Source organism: Tenrec ecaudatus, chromosome 4 (assembly GCF_050624435.1).
Source record: "Tenrec ecaudatus isolate mTenEca1 chromosome 4, mTenEca1.hap1, whole genome shotgun sequence".
NCBI lineage: Eukaryota > Metazoa > Chordata > Mammalia > Afrosoricida > Tenrecidae > Tenrec > Tenrec ecaudatus.
This window is the reverse complement of record NC_134533.1, coordinates 119727427-119749078: the sequence shown is the minus strand read 5'-3', so window position 1 is coordinate 119749078 and position 21652 is coordinate 119727427. Positions and strand designations below refer to the sequence as shown.

At 48.2% G+C, this 21652-nt stretch overlaps 2 protein-coding genes across 5 annotated transcripts in view; both read right to left on the bottom strand.

The window, feature by feature from the left end:
• Positions 1 to 7976, bottom strand: part of ARHGEF12 (Rho guanine nucleotide exchange factor 12) — a 185412-nt gene extending 177436 nt beyond the window's left edge. For all 4 annotated transcript variants that reach the window (XM_075546721.1, XM_075546722.1, XM_075546723.1 and 1 more), the window contains exon 1: positions 6935 to 7976. In XM_075546721.1, coding sequence (XP_075402836.1) covers positions 6935 to 6966 — 32 coding nt within the window. In that variant the 5' untranslated portion in view covers positions 6967 to 7976. The remainder of the gene's footprint in view (positions 1 to 6934) is intronic.
• Positions 7977 to 12131: 4155 nt separating this feature from the next.
• TLCD5 (TLC domain containing 5) lies at positions 12132 to 21032 on the bottom strand. The gene is made up of 3 exons (XM_075546720.1): positions 20932 to 21032; positions 17827 to 18026; positions 12132 to 16175 (listed from the first exon to the last, which is right to left on the bottom strand). Exons 2-3 carry the CDS (start codon positions 18023 to 18025, stop codon positions 15637 to 15639), a joined length of 738 nt encoding a protein of 245 aa, XP_075402835.1. The 5' UTR covers position 18026; positions 20932 to 21032; the 3' UTR covers positions 12132 to 15636.
• Positions 21033 to 21652: the final 620 nt, after the last annotated feature.

The following is a 21652-nucleotide window of genomic DNA, read 5'->3' as shown; positions in this document are numbered from 1 at the left end:
AGGGCTCATCTTTTTCCCTGGGAGTGGCTGGAGGTTTTGAACCTCTGACCTTCCGGTCAGCGGCCCAACGTTTCACCATCAGGGCTCCTTTATGGGGTGGTTCTACTCGATCACATGGGAGATAAGAGTAAAAAACAATTGATGGGCCCTAACAACATGATTTTACACAAAAAGAAACAAAATATAACTTTGCTGATTTTATTTATATTTTAATTTTGCTGATTTTAAAGTTATGGCTCAAATGCCAGTACTTTGAAGACCTCTAAAAGAGAAAGGAACATTTCTTTAGAACGAATGAATCTTTAAAACATCACCAAAGTTAGATTTTAATAAATGAGACACCATGAAATTTCCCATTCCGGAAAATGCGGCATGGTCAATCTGGAAACCCCATACTGAGAAATATTTCTAGGAACTTTGTCCAACCACCATGATGGAAAAGTTTGTTGCTAGTTGCCATCAAGTCGATTCCCACTCATAACCAGCCTCCGCACAACAGAACAAAACACTGCCGAGTCCTGGGCCATCCTCCTAATCGTTCCTCTGTTTGCGCTCAATGATGCCGCCTCGGTGTCAACCCACCTGGTCGAGAGCCTTTCTCCTTTTAGCTGCTCTTCTACTTGACCAAGCATGATGTCCTTCTTCAGGGTCTGGCCGTTCCCGGTAACATAACCCAAGTATACGAGATGCAGTTTCACCATCCTTGCATCTAAGGAGCATGCTGGCTGTACTTCTTCCAAGATAGGTTTGTTTGTTCTTTTGGCAATCCATGGTGCTCCCAATATCCTTCACCAGCATCATCATTAAAATGCATGGATTCTTCTTTAATTTTCCTTATTCAACATACAACTTTCACATGTAAATGAAGCGAATGAAAGTATCACGGCTTGGACAAGGTATACCTAAGTCCTCAAAGTGACATCCTTGCTTTTCAACACTTTGAAAAGGTATTGTGCAGCAGATTTAACCAATGAAAACGCATTGTTTGATCTTCAGTGCTGTTTCCATGATCTTGAGTGAGCACTGGTTGTAGATCCAAGCAAGAGAAATTGTCGACATCAATCTTTTCTTCATTTATCATGTTATCTACTGGTCAACTTTGAGGATTTCAGCTTTTCTTTACCTTAAGTTGTAATCCGTACTGAAGGCTACAATTCTTCATCTTCAACAGCCACTAAAACAGAGCCATTAAAATATCCCATGGCTTCTCAGACACCTATCTGTTTGGTAAGCAATTCACACCCACTTTCCCTTCTGGAAGATTTTCAGGAAGTCAGTTATGGATGCTCAAAGACTCAAACTGATTTCCCTACGCCTTACCACTCTACAGAGCTGCTTCTTGGCTTCCATAAAAATGTTTGCCTCTATTTTCACTTTTGAAATAGAAAATTTTAGTTTGAAACAAAACTTAGCTGCAACTCAATATTATAAATAACATCCTAACTGTAGACTTCTAATGTGATTTTTTAAAGTTCCCCATGTTAAAAAAATTTTTTAATGATTTCAAATAAAGTTTCTCTTATCATCAATGAGTAAATGTGAACATCGTATAAATATGCCATTAATCAGGAAGACCTACATGGCTCTAGACATTTGGGGACTTACTTTAGACTGCACATATTCATGCAGGTTAAACTTTACAAATGAACATACTTTTTTGCCTAACAATGAATCAGAATTTTATACTGTTCAACTAAAAGGCAAAAAGTAAAACACACTGACTGCAAAGCTAGCACTATGATCTTAGCCCCAATTTTAATTTTGTATTTATCAATTGACTGACTTTGTAAGTAAATGCTATAAATAAATCCATGTGACAGATAATTCATTCAATCTTAAAAAGTAGTTTTGGGTTTTGGCTTGTTTTTTGTTTGTTTTCTACCAAAAGTATTAACCAGCAATTTTTGTTGAAAAAGTATTATGAATGAAAATGGTCATCACCTGAAGTATCGGGCATCAAAGAACAAAAAAATCGTATCATTGTGAATGAGGGGGAGTGCGGAGTGGGGACCCAAAGCCCATCTGTAGGCAACTGGACATCCCCTTACAGAAGGGTCGTGGGGAGGAGAAGAGCCACTCAGGGTGCAGTGTAGCAACAATGAAACATGCAACTTTGCTCTAGTTCCTAAATGCTTCCTCCCACCCACACCCCCACCCCACTACCATGATCCCAATTCTACCTTACAAATCCAGCTAAACCAGAGGATGGACACTGGTACTGATAGGAACTGGAAACACAGGGAATCCAGGGTGGATGGTCCCTTCAGGACCAGTGGTGAGAGTGGCAATACTGGGAGGGTGGAGTAGAAAGGGAGAACTGATTATAGGGATCTACTATAACCTCCTCCCTGGGGAACGGACAACAGAAAAGTGGGTGAAGGGAGAAGTCGGACAGTGTAAGACATGACAAAATAATAATTTATAAATTATCAAGGGTTCATGAGGGAGGGGGGAGCTGGGAGGGAGGGGGAAAAATGAGGAGCTGATGCCAGGGGCTTACGTGGAGAGCAAATGTTTAGAGAATAATGAGGGTAACGAATGTACAAATGTGCTTTATACAATTAATGAATGTATGGCTTGTGATAAGTTGTATGAGCCCCCAGAAAATGATTTTTTCAAAAAAGAAAATAGTCATCACCAAGCATTGTCACCTTCAGGACAAATGTGCCCCTGACCCAAGCCATATTTCCTATAGCCTCATATGCATGTGAGAGCGGGACAATGAATACAGAAGTTCAAAGAAGAACTGATGCATTTAAACCATGGTAGTGGTAATGACCATTAAGTATACTATGTATGGAGTGAAAGAACAAAAAGAATCTGTCTTAGAATAAGTCCAGCAGAATGCTCCTTAGAAGTAAGGATGGGGAAATTTTGTCTCATTTATTTTGGACATGTTATGCGGTGAGACCAGTCCCTGGAGGACATCATGCTTGGTACAGTAAGTGGACAGTCTGAAAAATAGGAAGAACCTCTAAGAGATGGACCAACACTGTGGTTACAACAATGGGCTCAAATATAGAAACAAACATAAGGATGGTGCAGGATTGGGCAGAGTTTTGTTTCTGTTGAAAAACACCAACTCCCAGCACCCAACAATAATTACATGCATATAAAGTCACATCCTTCCATACTCACCTAAAACTCTTAAACAAGGCTAAAGCTGAATTCAGTTATAAGCCAACAGCATTACATCAAAAATCTTTATTTATTTAAAAAACCCATATGCCCTAGAAGAAACAAAGATCCATTTACATCTATCAACATACCTATCAACCTATCAACAAAAATCTACCTGGGTTATGCCTGAAAATTTACTGTCCTAGAATTTATCCTGAAATAGTGTATTAAATGCATTGAAAGAACATTCTCTCCGCTGCACCTCTCCTAAGAAACCCCAACTGCTGTACCAGAACTAGTTGTAAGTGAGCTCTGGCTAAAAAGACAGAAGAGGGTCAGGAACAATGAGGATACATTTTAGGGCTGCCTGGAGCAGTCAATGCAAAACCAAAAGTGGTTATCAGGTTTCCCTGCCACTTTTCAGCGCTTATTCTCAAAGATGAAAAAACTATAGTCTCAGGTCTCACCAAAGTTAAGAAGCAAGAAATGGGCAAGTATTCAGAAGCTGCTTAGCATTTTTTCAAGTTGTTCAGGTGTACCACCTAAGACCAGTGGCACCATGAGCACATTTTGTTTCAAATCTACGGCTTTGGAAAAAAAGGTTGGGGAGGGCAAGAGCGTAGAAGAGGAAGAGACTAAATCAGTGGTTTCCAACCTTCCTACTGCCGCGACCCTTTAATACAGTTCCTCATGTTGTGGACACCACCCCCCCAACCATAAAATTATTTTCATTTCTGCTTCATAACTGTAATTTTGCTACTGGTATGAATCAGCCACCCTGTGAAAGGGTCGTTTGCCCCCCCAAAGGGGTCGTGATCCACAGGTTGAGAGCCCCTGGACTGCATGAATGTGATCATTTCACTGCAAAATAACAGAATAGAGCAGAGTTCTGGGTATCCAAAGTGACCAACCAAAGCCTAAACATAGCTGAATTCCATCCCAGCCCCAGCCCGCCCCTACCACAAGAATAAAACCCTTATCTTGTTCAGCCATGTGTCCCCTGCCACAAACTGCAAAACAGAACAACGCCCAAACCAGCTCGTCTGATTTCAGCTGAGGACAGACAGACCCTGTAGTCAGAAGCACCACAGTGAAAGAACTCCAACTCACACAGCTGGCCTGGTGGTGCTGCGCACTCGACACAACAAAGCCACGCCACAGACAGTACTTCACACTTGAAAGGATCTTCTAAAAGCCACACTGCCACAAGTTAATTGACCAAGAGCAGCAGAATCGGCAGAAAATACCTACAATACACTGGAGTTGGACAGAGAGGAGCGAGGATGAAGGAGGTAGGGCTGAGAGGAAGTCAGTAACTCTTATAGAGTCGTCACTTGGTTGAAGTCCCCTACCTCAGAAACACTACTAAACCTGTACTTCCAGATCTTACCCTGACACCTATTCAAATCAAGGACAGCTACTTTCCTCAAGAGATACTTGATATTTTCTGAGCAAGGTGTGTTTTAAGGAAAACGTGGCCACATAAGAACATTTCTGGCTCTAAAACGAACACTGGTAGCACATTTCTAAGAAACAGGTATCCATACTGTTTCAGCCATGTTTATTAAATAAAGCAAATTTTAAAGCGCCCTCCCCCACCGCCACCTCTGAAAAATACGTAAAATCATCCTATACAGGAAGAAATTAGGAAATATCAGTACCCCAACCCATTGGCGAGTTTGGTTAGGCGCTGGATTGTACTGACAAGGTTGGTGGTTTAAGTCCACCAGCTGCTGTGGGGAAAAGATGAGGACGTTTGGTTGTGTAGATTGACAGGCAAAAAAAAAGATTGACAGACTTGGAGACCCTATCTCATTCACTGCCACAAGGTAATTCTGACCCAGAGCGACCCTGTAATAGGACAGAGTAGAACCATCTGTGTGGGCAGACCACCTCTGCAGGGTCACTAGGAGTCAGAATCGACTCAATGGCAAGGGTTAAGACCACCAAACCAAACCCAACTCCCTGCTAGGGAGTCGATTCATAGCAACCCCATAAGACGAGGAAGAACTGCCCCTGTGGGTTTCTGAGACTGCAACTCAGCAAGTAGGAGAGCAGAAAGCCTAGCACAGCGCCTGGCAATGAATTCAATGAATGCTAAGTGACTACTCCCCATCCAAGGAATAAAAAGGACACAAACCCCAGGGGTTCATGATTAAGCTAATGGAATTATGAAGAAAAAACCCTGGAAGGAAAACTGAAGCAAGGTCATTACTGGAGAGGGATTTAGGTGTCTTGTGTGGGGAATAATCTGATGACCCTAAATCATGTTTCTACAAAATTGAACAAACACCTCTAGTAGCACAATCAAAACTGCCCACCCTGCATTACTTCTGCATCGGACTTTGTCTACAGGCCCCACAGAAAGGGCAAGAATTATATAAATTAGGCAAACAATTCCCCACACACTCAGTGATTTCTCAGAAGCAAAAAACCTTGAAAGAAAAAAAAAGGCTGGGGTGGGGGGGATGACAAAAAGGCAAGCTAAGCACTGTCATGATTCCTGCTGAGGGTGCTTGAAAAGAAATAAAAATGTAAAGCTGCTTAAAAAAAAAACCGCAGCCAAAGAACAAATGTACAGAGTTTAAACATTTAATGGAATCTTTTAGGTGAACGTTCACATGACACGGGAAAGCATCAACAGGAAGAGGAAGTTCTTCTGTTTCTGGAGTAGCTGTTGTGGTATGATAATGGAATTTGGCCCTTTTAAAATCAACAAATTCGCCTTACTTTTGATCCAAACTCTCTTCTACTGGGAACAGAGCACGAGCTCCACTGTTGCACTTTTCATCAAAGTGGTTTTAAAATCCTGACCCTGTAATTCAGTCATTTGATCTGTGTTGGAAGTGATGTAATAACGTGAAGGTTGACTTAAAAAGGAAATGAAAAGGGAAAAAAGAACAAACTGAAATTTGGGCCCAGGAGATAGCGTCATAATTAGGCTGAGAAGAAAAATGTGGCAAAGGAATAAACAAGCTTTTCTCTCTGAGCGCACTATTCATTAGAAAAGAGCTAGTCGGGGAACCTCCACGACAAATCAGATCAGGTCTAACTCAACTCACCAAGCAGAGCGAGCAACTTAAACTTCACTAGGGCGTCACACTTCACAAAGAATTGGGCAAACCCACCTGCCACGTTTGTGCTGTTCAATTCCCTTAGGGCTTATATCCCCTAGAAGGCAAATGTTTGGGGGGAATGAAATAATGACACAGAAAACAAGTCCCAGGATTTTCTCTCATCTTTCATCACAGTTCCCTCACCCCACCCCGGAATCCAGCTCCACCAAGTCTGTGATTTACTGGTAATTTTAACATCCTGAAAACTTAAGAGAAAATCAAACACTGTGCGACTCAACAGGCAAACGAGATCTTAAGTTCAGCAATCACCGTGCGGTAGATTCAAAAAGAAGTTCACAGAACAAAAACAGTCCTGAAATTTCACATTGTCTAGGGTACCCCGGGCCGGGAGTTGGTCACACTGATGGAGCACCAATGGGCAGCCGACGGGAAGCACGACCTTCACCCAAAATGACCTCCCTCTGGCTCCAAGATGGGTATCGCATACTAATTCCCCCCTCGACTGGAACCCAACCTTGGCTTTGCCCCCTCCGTCTCGGAGAAGAGAGAAAGGTCGCTCTCCGGAAAAACGAACATTTCCAGTTCCATCAGCAGACACCCTGGCAGCAGCCCCGGACTGCTTGACACCGGAGGAGCTGGGGAACAACGCCCCTCGCCTACAGCCTGTCAACTCCACGGGCCAAGGGCGCGGGCACCGGCGAGGGCCGGCAGGCGACGCCGGGCAGCTTCGTACCAACCTGTCGGTGATAGTCGACTGTGTGCCGCTCATTGGGGCCCTTGGCGAGAGGTCCTCCTTTCATCCAACTTGCATTTTCCAGCAACACCTCCACCCCACCCCCAAAGCTCTGGGATCAGGCCCAACGCCGGCAGGGACGCGAAAGTCCAGCTCAAAACTCCATCCAGTCATCTAGAACATCCCACCGGAGGGGGTCAAGGAAGGGGCGACGGGCTGAAGCAGACCGAGAAAGTCACCCTCGCCAGAAGGCGCGTCCCACAGCCAACGAGGAAGCCTCCAGAAGGCACGAGGGGGGGACTTGGTCGCCGTGGGAAGTCCGCGCGCGGCCGGGAAGGGGACCCGGGGACCCGCCGAGCCTGGGAGGGATCCGATCGAGGAGCAGTGCCGGCCGGCCGGCTCCTCCCCCGGGGTCTCGGGGGCCGCAAACGCCCGGCAGCGACAGGCAAGGCCGGGCCCTGGCGTCTGCGCTCTATCTGGGGCTGCCGGCGGCTTCAGGCTGCAGCCTCGGCAGCGTCTCGGGCCGGCCCGCGCCGGGCTCGCGCGGCTCCATGTCCCGGGGGCGGGGGGCCACTCTCGCCGTCTTCGCCGCCCCCACCAGGATCGGGGCTCTGAGGCGAGCCGCGGGGGCTGGGGAGGAGGGGTTCCCGCGGCGAGAGGTGACAGGGGCTGGGTCTCTCAGCACCACGGGCTGCTCCCCATCCCTGTGGGCCCAGACTCTTCCGCAGTTGGCAGCGGCGGCGGCTCCTCCCCGACGCTCCGGTAGGCGGTGGTTCCCGCGAGGGGCGGAAGGTTCCAGTCCGGCGGGGCCTGGAAGCGCCAGCCCAGGACGCCTGAGGGCGGAGGCGGCGGCCACTCAGCGCAGGGCCCGCTGGCCGGCTCCCGGGGGCCTTCGCGGGAGCGCGCGCAGAGGGCGGGGGACACGCTGACTGGGGAGGGGGAGGCGCGCGACCCCTTGCAGGCGCGCGCACGGATTCCGGTTCCGGTTCTGCCTTCCCGGCCCCAGTCCCAGCCGCAGCCCCGGCCGGAGCGAGCGAGCTCTTTCCCCTCCCCCGCCGACTTTTTGGGCCTCCTCCCCTCCGACTCCGGGACGCCGCCTCACTGGGGATCCTTCCGCCGCACTCCGCGGACCGCGCGGCGCCCGCTCCCAGCGCGCGGAGCTGCGCTCCCTGGCTGCGCCGACGCCTCCGCGGAGGCGCGATCGCCGGCGAGAGAAAGTAGTCCTGCGGAGCGGAGGGCGGCGGGGGCCGTCCTGGCTCCCGGGGAGCCCGCTCACCGATCCCTGGCCACCCGGCACTGGCTTCCAGCCGAAGATCGGGGCTTTCGAATGCAGCCAGCTTTAACCGGAGGACACCAAGGAGCGCTACCCCACATCCCAAGGAGTTCACAAGGGCGGCCTTAGGAAGTTCACACCCCCCACTCCCCTCACACACACACACACACACCTGGTCCTAGAAACTTTGATTCTAGCTGACTGTACTGATTGCCCATATTTCCTACAAACACAGAATAGCTTTGAGCCATAGTCCAGACACCATTCCTCTCGTCCAACCCCGGTGGGAAAATGTGTGAGCGTTGGGTGCTCTCCTGGGACACCTGCCTGCCAGGGGTGAGGGCAGGGGTCTTGGGAAGTAGGGATCCAAACTCAGTACCGCCAAGTCGATGCCGAGGCTGACCCTAGAAGGCAAGAGAGAACAGGCCTTATGGGTTTCCGAGACTCTACCTGAGGAGGAAATCTTAACTTTCTCCCACCCGGTTTCAAACTGCTGGCCTTGCATTTAAAAGCAGCCTAAGTGGTAACCCACTGCGCCCCCCACCCCACCCCCCGCCGGGTTCCTAGAGGAAATGTAAAACCAAACTCAGGGCATTCAAGTCCTGCCAACTCCAGGACCCTACTGAACGGAATAGAACTGCCCCTTGGGGCTCTCCAAAGGTGTGACTCTTCACCTGAGCCGAAAGCCTCGTCTGTCTCCCCCGAAGTGTCTCGAAGTTCAGACTGCTGGTCTTGTATCTGGCAGAGCACGGCTTACCCACTGAACTGCGGGAAGAGCTCCATAGATAGATGTGGGACTTGAGGCAAAAAAGAGCGTGGTGGTGTTTTGGTTTGGTTTTTTCACTTGGGGGCGGGGGGGGGCGGGGGTGTTGCTTTGAGTCTGATTTTCGCCGTGGCAAAAGCAAATGTCTTATTTGCCCATTTGTGAAAGCGTGGTGCTTTCCACGACATAACAAGCTTGACGTGGAAAGAAATGAGAAGTGGAAATAAAGTGTGATTATTCAGTAAATGGCATTACAGTTCTCTCAGAAGACTCCTCCCATGCCCCCTCGCCAGGTGCATAGGTATGTTTAGACTGATGATTGAATTCCGCATGTCGTTATCTTAAAAGCGCACACATACGCTTGCAATAATTAAAATGGCTATCCCTTTTCTCCAACTGTTTCCATACTTTTGAGGGTAAACCTGGGTCGTTAGGTGACTGCAGCCATTTTGTGGATATCAAGAGGCAAAACAAAACTAATAAACAGAAATGGAGAGGAGAAACAATAACCCTTTAGCATTGCAGTTTCCCAGTCACTGGGCAACAGTCCATGAAAAGGATCATTATCCCTGAATAGATGCATGATCTAAGGCTGATGTTAGAACAGGGAGGGGGCGGAGATAAACAGAGTTCAGGGATGTTTCTTTATTGCTCAAATTTTTAAGTTCAAGGCACAGCTTTCTAATTTTGTTCTGTTTATTTTTGGAAAGAATAGAAGATTAGGGTTCCAAGTCACTTTCCTAATGATCAGTCGAGGATGATTGCCACCTAGTGGTGTATCCTAGCATCACAATTCTATCCTGAAAACTTCCATTGCATATTTTGAACATGTAACTGGAATGTTTCATTCTTCTGTGTACAAGGACCAAAGTACAAACTTTAGTACCGAACTTAATAAATAATTATTGAAAATAAATGTCTTATTTTCCCCTTTCCTGAGGATTTTATATGTATCAAATCATGCATTTTTTAAAAGTCCCCGCAGATGGACTTTGGGCCTCTACTTAAATCTCACCTCAGTAAAATAATGGGTTGTTCTAATAATAATACTCACCTTCCCGACATGATCCCTGAAGACAAAATGGATTCATAAGCAAACGTGGTGAAGAAAGCTGATGGTGCCCAGCTATTAAAAGATTAGAGTGTCTGGGGCCTTAAAGGTTTGTAGTTAAATAAGCAGCCATCTAGCAAGGGAGCAACAGAGCCCATATGGAAGAAGCACACCAGCCTGTGTAATTATGAGTTGTCAACAGAAAGAGGTATCAGAAGTTCAAAAACAAGCAACCGAATCAATGTGGTGGAGGGGGGTGGATATAGTTGAGACCCAAAACCCACTTGTAATAATTGGACAGTCCCTCTCAGAAGGGCCACATGGAAGGGATGATAAATCCAGGGTGGTGGTATAACACTGATGAACCACATAACTATCCTCTAGTTCTTTAATATTTCCTCCCCTTATTCTAACGTTTGTTTGTTTACCTCATTAAACTTGTTAGACCTGCATAGGTTCATCTGTACAATTAAGATCGTTCAATGCATGGAAGCCAAGATAACCCTTCAGAAACAGTAATGGGAGTAATGACTCCCTGAGGAAAAGGGAAGGGGGTGGGGGCTGATAGCCAGGATGATTGTATAACCCCACTTGAGGGGAGTGAATAACAGAATTGTAAGTGAATGGATTTATTGGATGAGATAAGATACAGCAAGAAAAATAAATAGAAAAATTTAAATATGTGAACAAAAACAACATATTAAATGTGCTAAACTCTAAATAAAAGTGAGTTCCCCTCTTCCCTTCAAGAATGCCTCAATACTTGAGCTTCAGGGATAAAACAAACTGGGAAAGTTTCCTAATTCACCTTCTCTTCCTTGCATACAAAACCTCTTGGCAGGCTGCTTTCAAGATCTTTCCAAACTTAAAACAGGCCCAAAGCTCTAGCTGTGAGCAAAGAAGGCACTTTGCTGTGGGAAAGCTTCAGAAGATGGTAAACAAAGGATTTAATCAAGCCAGTGGTTATTCATGGCAGAATGAATTTTTTACACGATGAAAATCGCTATGCTCGCCCAACCGTTCTAATGAAACAAAGGCCCCGGATGGCCTCTTGGTTGCTCTGGATTGTTCTAAAGGTTTCTATCTAGACAACGCTTCAGAGGAGTCAAGCTGATGTAGATAGAACACGTAGAAAAGCAGCATTGGTGAGCCAGTCTATGGACATGCTGCTCATCCTAGACTGCACTCATCTCCTCGTCCGCTATTTCAACATTTACCATGTACCTACTATGTACCCAGGAGGGCAGTGGCAGGTGAGGGGTGAATTTCCCCTGGGGCAGACCCAGGTTTGATCCTCCGGCAGTGCACCTCATGTGCAGGCACCGCCATCTGCCAGTGGAGAGTCAAACTGCCAAGAGGTTGACTTTAGCACATTTAATATGTTGTTTTCGTTCACATATTTATACCAGACCAAGACTGACTAGGAGGAAAAGCTTGGTGATTTTCCAGAAATCAGCCAACGAAAACCCTTTGGCTGACAACCAATCTTGGGATGGAGCAGTACTCTGCAGCATCTTACTCCACCGTGCAGGCCACCATGAGCAAGGCCAAGTAGCTGGTGCCTAACTGTGTGTTTGACAAGAGTTTTGAGACAGTGGGAGTAGTTCTGAAGAAAGCCAAGGCTACTATCTTTGCAGAGCTCATTTGATAGCATTTTCAAAGCAACTTCCCAAATAGCTGTTAGGCCATGAAAGAAATTAAGCTCTCACTTCTGGAAAAAGAGCCCTGGAGGACACGTGTGTTAACTGCTCAGCTGCTAAACCAAATGGTACCAGTTCAAACCTACCAGCCACTCCACGGGGCAAAGATGTGGCAGTCTTCTTCCATAAAGATTCACCACCTCCGAACCCCTGTGGGGCATTCCTCCCCTGGCCCCTGGTGTCTCTGAGTCAGAATTAACTTTGTCAGTGGGTTTGGTTCGTTTGTTGTTTTGATTTGTTCTCTTTTGGCCAACTTTTCTTTCTGTCCCCTAAATAAAGACTAGCATAAGTAGTTGAAAAACAACAGACAAGGAGCCTTGCACTGTTAGAAATATAGGGCAACATTTCTGCAGACCAAAAAAGTTTCTTTAGCTTGTCTAAACTATAATACAAACATAAAAGCAAATGTCGGATTGATAGAAAGTCATTTATTTTTATAAAACTCAGTACAAATGTGTTCTATAAATCCTTCATGGGCAGTGTTTAGTAACTATTATATAGTGCAAGTGGGGACTTCGTTTTGTCCCCCAGGCTAATGAGCTTTCATCTGCCTGTGGTGTGAAACCTCAGCATTGGAACTGCTGTATCTTCTCCGTGTCAGCCTTTCTCTCGGAGGAGACTGCACAGTTTGAAGTAAGGAATTCCCTTTGCCAATTACTCAGGTTTCTCATCATCCAAACCCCTCGACATTCATTCCTATGAGAATGCCCACGAATGGCAGGATCTGCCAACCCCTGCTTCTAAGGAGGAAGAAGAGTAGAGCTGGTACCCAACTAAGCCCATTCATGTCTGGTTTGGGATAGGCCTCATGGTGCCAGAATTCAAGAGCCAACTTCTATTTTTATTTTTCTTTCTCCCTTTTATCATTTTTTTTAAAGCTGATGTGCCCGGTCACTCTTCTTTACGTGACTTTTGCTTTAAAATAAATAAATACATCGGCATTCCCCGGCATCCTACTCCAACCAGTTTTATAGCAAAGCAGCTCACGAGCAGTTTAAGGAGACTAATCAGAAACTTGTAGCTCCAGAACAGGGGTTAGCAGCCCAACTGCAAACCCCACTGCAAGTCAGAATGGGCACCATAACAGTGAGTTTGGGTTTTTAGAGTTTGATCATAGAGAAAGGCGCCCTAGCACTTGCCTGCTCACTTCGGTCAGTGGTTCCAACCCACCAGCCATCCTGCTCCACAGGGGAAAACATGGCCATCATCAGGTGCCAGCCTTGGAACCCCCATGGGCCTAGTTCCCTGTCCTACAGAGTTGCTGTGAGTCGTCATTGATGGCGATGGGTTGTTCGTTTGGTCGAGCCAGATTATTTGAATGTTCAGCAAAACTCTCAAAACAAAGAGCAGAACTGGATAAAGGTTTTTCCCATGGGCCATGGGACTGTGTGTGGGTCTCAGGCCTGGTTTCTGTGGCCAATGCCATCCACGTTCAAGACCATTCATTAATCATATTACCAAACCAAAAACCCAAACTCATGGCCAGCCAGTCCGTGCTCATTCAGAGTGACCCTACAGGACAGGATAGAACTGCCCCAGAGTTACAGGTGTAGGAAGCCCCATATTTCTCCTGTGAAGTGGTGGGTGGTTTTGAACTGCTGACCTTGTGGATGGCAGTCCAATGTATAGCCACTATATCAGCAGGGTCCGGGGACCCTGAAATGGGCTGGCATTTCCTCCGGGCCTTCACTCAGCCCTAACTTCACGAGCGCCACGCACGTGACCACCAACTGGGCTCTTCACCTGCGACCTCAACAGTTTTAAATTTAAAAATAAACAGTAAATCAACAAATAACAGTTCATCTTCCCTGAGGAGCCCTACGTTAAAGACTCCTATTAGTATAGACGCCCTTAGTGGCACGGTGGCTTAAGCTAACCCCAAGGTTGTTGGCTCCAACCCACTAGCCACTCTGAAAAGATTCAGCCGTCTGCTACCCTGGGGGACCTCCATGGGCACATCTCCGTCCAGCAGGGTCCCTGTGAGTTGGAATCAGTGGGGATTCGTAATCCCTATGAAAGAGACAATGACAGATGGTCTTCATTCACACCAGGCCAAAGAGTTAAACACCCAGCCTGCCCAGTTCAATGGGTAAATGGGTCACAGATTTGGCCTCCAACACAGGAATTTATCCTTAACCTCCTGGTCTAAGGTTATTATATCTGCTCTCTGAGCTGCAATTGGAGACTGCTGCACAAAGCGATGTTTACTTGCTTTCCAGAGCAGGCTTCGTCACAATACTCTGCCACCATTTTTAAGAAGGAAAAAGCCACGAAAAGACTGGAAGGGATGAAAGTGGAAGGAATAATAAAAGTCGCCTCAGCACCCCAAGGCCAGCGCACACAGATCCTTCGTCTTTGGTTCTAGTTTGCAGAAGGTACAGCCGCGCTGAAACCTAAACTATCGTCTCAAGCAGTGGAATCCACAGAGTAAATCCCTATGGAATTTAGTCCCGGCCCCTCATGCCTAGGAGATTAATGCACAAAAGCCCCGAGAACAGCCATAGGCTTTTCCTGGTTAGGCAGAACCTGTACAGCAAGACTCGGTAAATCTGCCCGCACCACATTCATCTCCCATTCAAATCCATGGCTATATTTCTTGTGCAAAAAGACAGTGTACCTGATTCCAAACCCGCTCGTAAGGTTGTAAAAGGCTGGCCCGCCAGCATCTGGAACTTCAGCGCTTGAGAGAGTCCCCACCATGAACCTGTAGCAATGGCTCACTTATGCCTAGACTGCGGGTGCATACCTCCTGGCTTGCAGCACATACCTGCTTTCCTTCCGGGCACCTGGGACGTTGGTATGTGCCCGGCTGAGGTGCCTATGCCATCGGCCCGAATAAAACCCCTGTTCACTGAGTCTCTAGTGAGCGCGCCTGGGTGTCAGCATTTCACACTCGCCATCCCAATGCGATGCTGGAGGAAGGTATGAGCACCTGGAGCGGGACTCTACTGGGAAAGGATTCTGGAAGCTTGAGCTTCATTTCCTCTGGACCTCACCGCTTGCCCCTGTTCCCTTAGCCGATTTTTCTTTGTATCCTGCTGTGGCAAATCCGGGTCCTTGAGTATAGCTGCAGGCCGAGCCTGCTGGGTACTCCCAGATAATGACCCAGCCTAAGCGTGCTTTGGGGGTGCTCTGAGACCACCGTGACTGGGAGGGTTCAGCAAGTATCCTGCCGCCACCACCACCATTTCCCCCCATCCGATGAGCCCCCTTTGTTTAAGCAGAGGGCAAGCCTGGTTTCCCTGCGCCACAGCTTAGAATGCCAAAGGCATGCATCTTCCGGGAAGCCCTCGCTTCATAACAAACGAGGCAAACTTGTTGACATTACTACACGGAAAGCAAGCGACCAGGCTTTTGTTGAAGCATCCACTTCTCAAAGGGACAAGGAAAACAATAGCACTAATCTTTCTCAACTTTCTTTCTAAGTTGTCAGAACTCCAAGCCTCCTGGAGGGGGGAGGTGGAAAGGGCCTGGAGTTAGCACAAACTAAAACTGATACTAAATCGAAAGCAAACTCACTCGAATGGAGGAGCTGCTGACACACAAGCGACCCTATAGGGCAGGGTAGCCCTGTCCCCGTGAGTTCCCAAGACTGTCATTCTTCGCAGGACTGCTCAGAGCAGCCGGTGTTTTAAAACGGCTGACCTTGCAGTTAGCAGCCCAAAATGTAACCATTATGTACACAGTGGGGCTTCATAGTTCTGACCTAAACCCACCACTGTGGCCTCACGCTGACCAAGGTGTCACTGGGAGAAGTTAGTGTTTTAATACTGGAATAGGCTTGGCTCGAAGACTGACCTCACAAAGCAAGTGGCACTTAGCCCCTTTCTTGTCACCTCAGTTTGTCATCAGCCCAATTCTATGACCTCAACCCGGTCCCCCAGGCTGCAGAACCCACGCACAGCTGGAGCAGCCTTGGCTAGCGAGTCTTGAGAAGTTCGCTGTGTTGACGTGACCGCTCCTCACCCCGCCTGCTCCTCCAGGCATGGTACTTCTTGATGCTCTTCCTCCAGGCAAAGCGCCAGATGCTGAACATGAAGCACCAAGACACGGCATACATCGCTACTCCCCCAACCTTGACGAACCACTTGGGTTTGGGGGAGACCAGCTCGCAGAAAAGGAGGCGTGCACCCACACCAATCCGCACTCCAGTGAACAGGGCCACAAAGAGGAAGTCTACCACGTCACCGGGGAAACTGTGGTAGTGGCCCGTTTCACGGAGAAACCAGCGCAGCTGCAGCAAGGGGTTGGTGATCTCACTGCCAAAGAGGACTGCATTGACCTCTGTGCCAGACTCTCCCAGCACCAGGGCCATGATGATGCCCAAAATACTCAGTGTGTGGTGAGCCAGCATCAGGGCACCCTCAGACCGGAAGTAGACGCACCAGCCCAGGTCAAAGAAGAAGTAGCCCAATGTGAGACAGAGAACGTGCACTTGGAGAGGTGTATTCGTCGAGCCTGGAATAAACCAAGACAGATGCAGGTTGAGTGACTGGGAAGCTTAGGGACCTCGCACAGAGATTCTTCATTGTTCTTGCTCAAGATTTTCTGAATCACAGAAGACAGAAGCACATGTCAGGGATGTGCCTTAAAATTTTTATTTTAAACTTTTTATTGTGAATTGGGTGAGTTTACAAGCAGATCATCATTTTACACTCAGCAATTCCTATGTGTTTGGCTTCTACTCATCCATTGCAATCCCCTTTCAACATAGCATCCCACTTCCGCCCTGGGTTTCCAGTCTCCACTCCTCCTCCTGTCCTCGCCCGCTGAACTTTGTCCGTGAGCCATGCTGCCCTTTTGGATCCGAAAATGGTTGCTTATTCTAACAGGGGGGAGGTCAGTTGCAGACCTAAGGGGGTACGGTCTTGGGGGTTCCACCAGCCTCTACCCAGCCAGTCAGGGACATGCTTTTTAATGATAGCCAAGGTTAGACTCAATTGAGTCTTGGTCGTTACCTAGGTAACCAAATGATGTTGCTTCCTCCAGGGAGTGCTGCTCTGTTGAAGCAGACCACAAGGAGTGATGCAAGTAATTCTCTATGTCCTCTCCACGCAATATCATCAAAGCAGGTTATTTTGCTCTTTCAATTAAAACCCTTCACTGTTTGGTGGTGGCTGTTAACCAGCTAAAGGCTGCTTCCCAACTCTTGAGTCATTTTGTCTTGAATGTTCGATTCATTTTTAGGCTACTGGACATCGGTGGAGAACCCTAAAGCTACTGTGTTTTTGTGTGTGACCAAGATCTTTGGGTGCACGGACCTGACAAGTTCAAATCCATTAAAAGCTTTCATATAAGACAGAAAGCTGAAGAGTTGCTTTCGTGTCAGCTGGATGGTTGTGGGGGGACACTCTGACTGACACTCAATAATACAGGGACCTGAGGAAATTTTTTAAAGGCATCTAAGGGCACTTTTTCCTCATCAATTCCATTCCAGGTTACAATTTTTATGCAGTATGGTTTTAGTTCTGAGTCCTGATGGCCTAGTGGTTATGCATTGGGCTGCTAACTTCAGGGGTGAGCCATTAAAATTTTGTTTTAAAAAGTAGAGAGTCGTGTAGTGGGAAAGGGGAGAGAGGGATTTTTGCTTAGAAGCATGGAGGTGCTATCAAGGGTGGTGGGACGATGTGGGGAAGAATGGGAACAGTTGCCCAACCTGGAGAACTGAATTGCACGCGGAAAAACTGTCCAGTTGGCATCATGTTTTGTTTTCACCACAATAAACACACACACACACACACACACACATATGTTAACAATGGGGAGTGAAGAGTCCCCATGGAAATTACAAAGTCAACTAGTCTTCAGTATTATGATCCAAACCAGGTGGAAAAGTACTACCTTCCTAACCACCCATTGCCTTAGCGTGGACTATGACGCCCGATCAGCCAAAGGGTGTCAGAGCAGAGCTGTGCTCCAGAGCGTCAACGTTGTTCAGGAGGAGGTGCCAGGACTTTCTTCTGAGCCACTTGTAGGTGGAATTTAACCTTCAGTCTTCCAGGTAGCAGGGAGCACTTCATAATTTCTCCCACCTGGGGACTTTCACATCTTAAGATGACCCCAAATCATAAGTTCCCAAGGGAAAAATCCCTTGCAGCCGTCCACCTACCTGGGTGGGTAAATGGCCAAGGGCCATCAATGAAGCCAATATAAGCTGAAAGGCCTATGGAGAGGACTCCATGGGTGAAGGTCACCAGGCGGCAGCTCCACTCATAGCTTCGGTGCTGATTCAGGTGGCAGAAAGAACTGTAGAGCGAGAGCCAGCCGCACAGGCTGCACAGCACCTGCAGACACAGACCTAATGCCATCCTAGGAGGAAAAGACCAAAACCAGTCAAACAAAGAACATGCCCTAAGAAAACAGCAGCGGTGTTCTGGGCCTGCGTCTTCCCTTCCACTACAGAAGAGTACAGATGGTCCTCTCAGGAGCAGTTCTTCCTTATCAACAATCTTCTAGCGAAGTATGACTCAATGTCTGCCCTCCTGTTCCTTAGAGATAACCTGAGCTGCGAACTACACACCAGGAGCACCTCCTGAGCCGGTATGTGAGTTCACAGGCTGTTGTGATGAACACATAGATACCAGTCATTACCGTCCAGTGATGAGTCACCTTGGGCAACAGCGCACCGACTCTCAAGGCAGTCCTAGAGAACGTGGAGATGCCTCACGAGACACTCTCATTCAAACAAGCAAAATAACACACCATCACCACTGGTGGGAGCTGATAGAGGATCACAAGACACACAGCCATTTATTGTGGTTCTGACCTGACTTTAGATTCCGCTGAGGGTTTGGTCCTAGGTCAGAGGCTTATTAGTCAAATCGAAACTTGGGTAAACCTATTTTTAAAAACAAACAAAACCCTCATTGCCATTGGGTGAATTCTGACTCTTGGCGACCTCATAGGCCACGGTAGAACCCCCTGTGCATTTCTGAGACTGTAAGTCTAGGGAGCTGAAAGCCTCGTCTTCCTCCCGACCTTAAGGACAGATCTACACAAAGATTCCAGGCTTCATGAAAGGAGGGGAATATTTTTTTAATCTGAGAACTCTCCAACTCTGAAACCCATTTGAAACGTACTAAGAGGGAGGCAGAAGGCTTTGAGGTGTTCAGAAGATAGTTTTGTTGCAGTAACAAGAGATCTGTAAGGCAGTGATTTGGTTAACATTGCCACCAAGTTGGAAAGTTCCACTTTGGCATTTTTACTGGCTGACCAACATATCAGGGCAACAATTGTAACTGAGTCAATTGAGCGAGCAAGACTAAAATCTAAAGATAACCAAGCCACCGTTCACATTTATTCACGGTACTTAAAGTACACATACAAAAGCAACCCTGCTGTCAGTCTCATCTTCGAAGGCATTTTCTGCACAGCTACACTTACTACTGAGCCTACTCTGACACACAAACCGCTGTCTGTGAACCCAGACACCTCAATACACACGCTATTCCTAAGAATGCTATTCAGAGAGGGGTTCAGAAGGTCAGGTTCTTCTGTAGAGCTTGCAGCTGAACTCCAGTTTCTATAAGAGAAAATGGTCAGTGTCACTCATAGGCCTGTGTCCTAATTCTGCCCCTGCCTCCATCTAGCCATCACACATATCTAAATAAAACAACGTCTGTGACATGTATCGAAACTGTACCCCAACATCCATCTGTTAGATAACTTTTCTATCAGCTCAAAAAGACAAGTCAGGCTCATTATCTTTCGCTGAACACATTATGGCACCACATGAAAATTACAGCTGCATCTTCCTGGCTTTCACTGATGAAACACTGGTCTCGATGTGCTCAATGCCATACCCTGGCCCCCACCCCCCTTCTGTTTCTTCTTTCTACACTCAACAGAGCAAGAGCACAGTCGGCCATGACCGATCGCACTGCCATCGAGATGGATTCATTGTGACCCCATAGGGCAGAGTTGAACTGCCCCTTGGAGTTCCAGAGGCTGTCAATCTTCACAAGAACAGAAAGCCCGGTCTTTCTGCTGTACAGTGGCTCATGGACTCCAACTGCGGACCTTCCGGCTCGCAGTCCAACGTGTGTGTCATCCACTAGGTCACCAGGGCTCCCTGCCTTGACCTGTGGGGGCTCACAAATCCACCAGGACTCATTTGAACCAGCTGAGTGGTCTTTCAGCTGATGATGGAAGCTGACGATGACTAAGAGTAAGTGCTCAGTGACCCCCACCCTTTAAGTGGCACCCAGAACACCCGCCATACCTTAGATTCGCCTCGGAGGATGTGAGCCAAGTCACCTGAGTCTCTGGAGTCTTGGTTTAAAAAAATAATAAGAAAGGAAACAAGGATTGCAGAACTCTGTCCTGAGTTCCAGTTCTGACAGAGTTCTGAAATGGATTTTGGGAAACATCTAGGGGGATTTTCAAAGCAAGGGCCAGCCGCACTGAAGCAGTGACTGTGAAGAGAACTTTCCAGGGATGTTTCTTTTTAAAGGTCAGGGCCACGGGCCAGTAAGGCGATTAGTATTTTTAGAGTACTCTTCTTATGATCCTAATTCCCTGGCAGAAGAAACGGTGAGCCATTGGCAAGCACGTAAAGAAATGTCTAGAGAAGCTGATACCAAGGGCTCGAGTAGAAAGCGAATGTTTTGAGAATGATGATGGTAACGAATGTACAAATGTGCTTGACACAGTGGATGGATGGATAGGTTGTGATAAGAGTTGTACGAGCCCCCAATAAAATGATTTTTTTTTTAAATAAAAGAAATGTGTAAATGATGGAGAACACTGATCCTGGGAAGGCCGCTCCACCTCCGGCCTTGCGCTGCCTTTTGGCTAAAAGAAGGGGAAGGGTATTGGGATGGACAATTCGGCTCAAGATCCCAAGGCTCTTCCTGCGCCTTCCACTCCAGGTCCAGCTCCGGGAGGCGGCTCCGGCCTCGCAGCCCACCGGGCTGGCAGCGGGTCGACCTCGGCGGCGCCTCTAGGTACCAAACGGCATCTCCAGAGGGCGGTGCCCTGCCCACTGCCGGCCACGCCCGGCTCCCAGCCCCGAGCCAGGCCGTCCGCGCAGCATCCACCGGGCAGGGCTACCCCTCCCTTCAGGGGCCAGGCCGGCCCGTCTCCCGCCTCCGCCCCCCACCAATGGCCGGGCCACCAGCGCTGGGTGTCCGGCCCGGTGCCCGCTCGCGCCCGCTCCCCCCCACCCCGCCCCCGGGCAGCCGTCCGGGCCCGGCGGCGCGCACTGCACAGTTACCTGGCTCAGCGCTCCAAGAAGCCTGGGGCGCCGGGGCGCCCGGAGCTCAGGACCCAGATCTCGGGAACAGGAAGCAGGCCAAGGAGGGGAGAGGAAAAGGCGGTGACGCCCAGGAGGAGGAGCTGGGGGTCTGGGGGCACCTGGTGGTTGGGAGGACCCAGCGCAGAAGGGGCACGGGGAGAAGGGGCAGAGGGCGACTTAGTAATGACAAGAGACCTGCAGCTGATGTTCTTGCTCCTTTGTTTTCTGCTTGGTTCATTATCCATCCGCGCCCCCGGGATGCAAGATCCGTTTATCAAGCGCAGTAAAAGTCGCATGGGCTACCACAGGAACAAGCAAATCTGTGTTGGAAGAAGGACAGCCAGAATGCTCCTTGGAAGCCAACCGTGGTGAGATTTGGACTCCCGTGCTTTAGAAATGTTTTCAGGAGAGACTGGTCCCAGGAGCACACCATGCTCGGTAAAGCAGAGGGGCAGCGAACAAGAGGAAGGCCCTGGATCAGACGGACGGACAGAGTGGCTGCAACTGTGGGCTCAAACCTAACAATTGTGAGCACGACCCAGGACCGGCCAGTGCTTCCGTCCGTGGTACACATGTCCTCGCCAGTGGACACTGACTTGACAGCCCCTACAACATCACAGCTGTGTGCTCACACCACCACTAGGCTCTGTGGCAGATGTTCAGGCAGGCCCGGCCTCCTCCAACTGTGACATTGAGCACA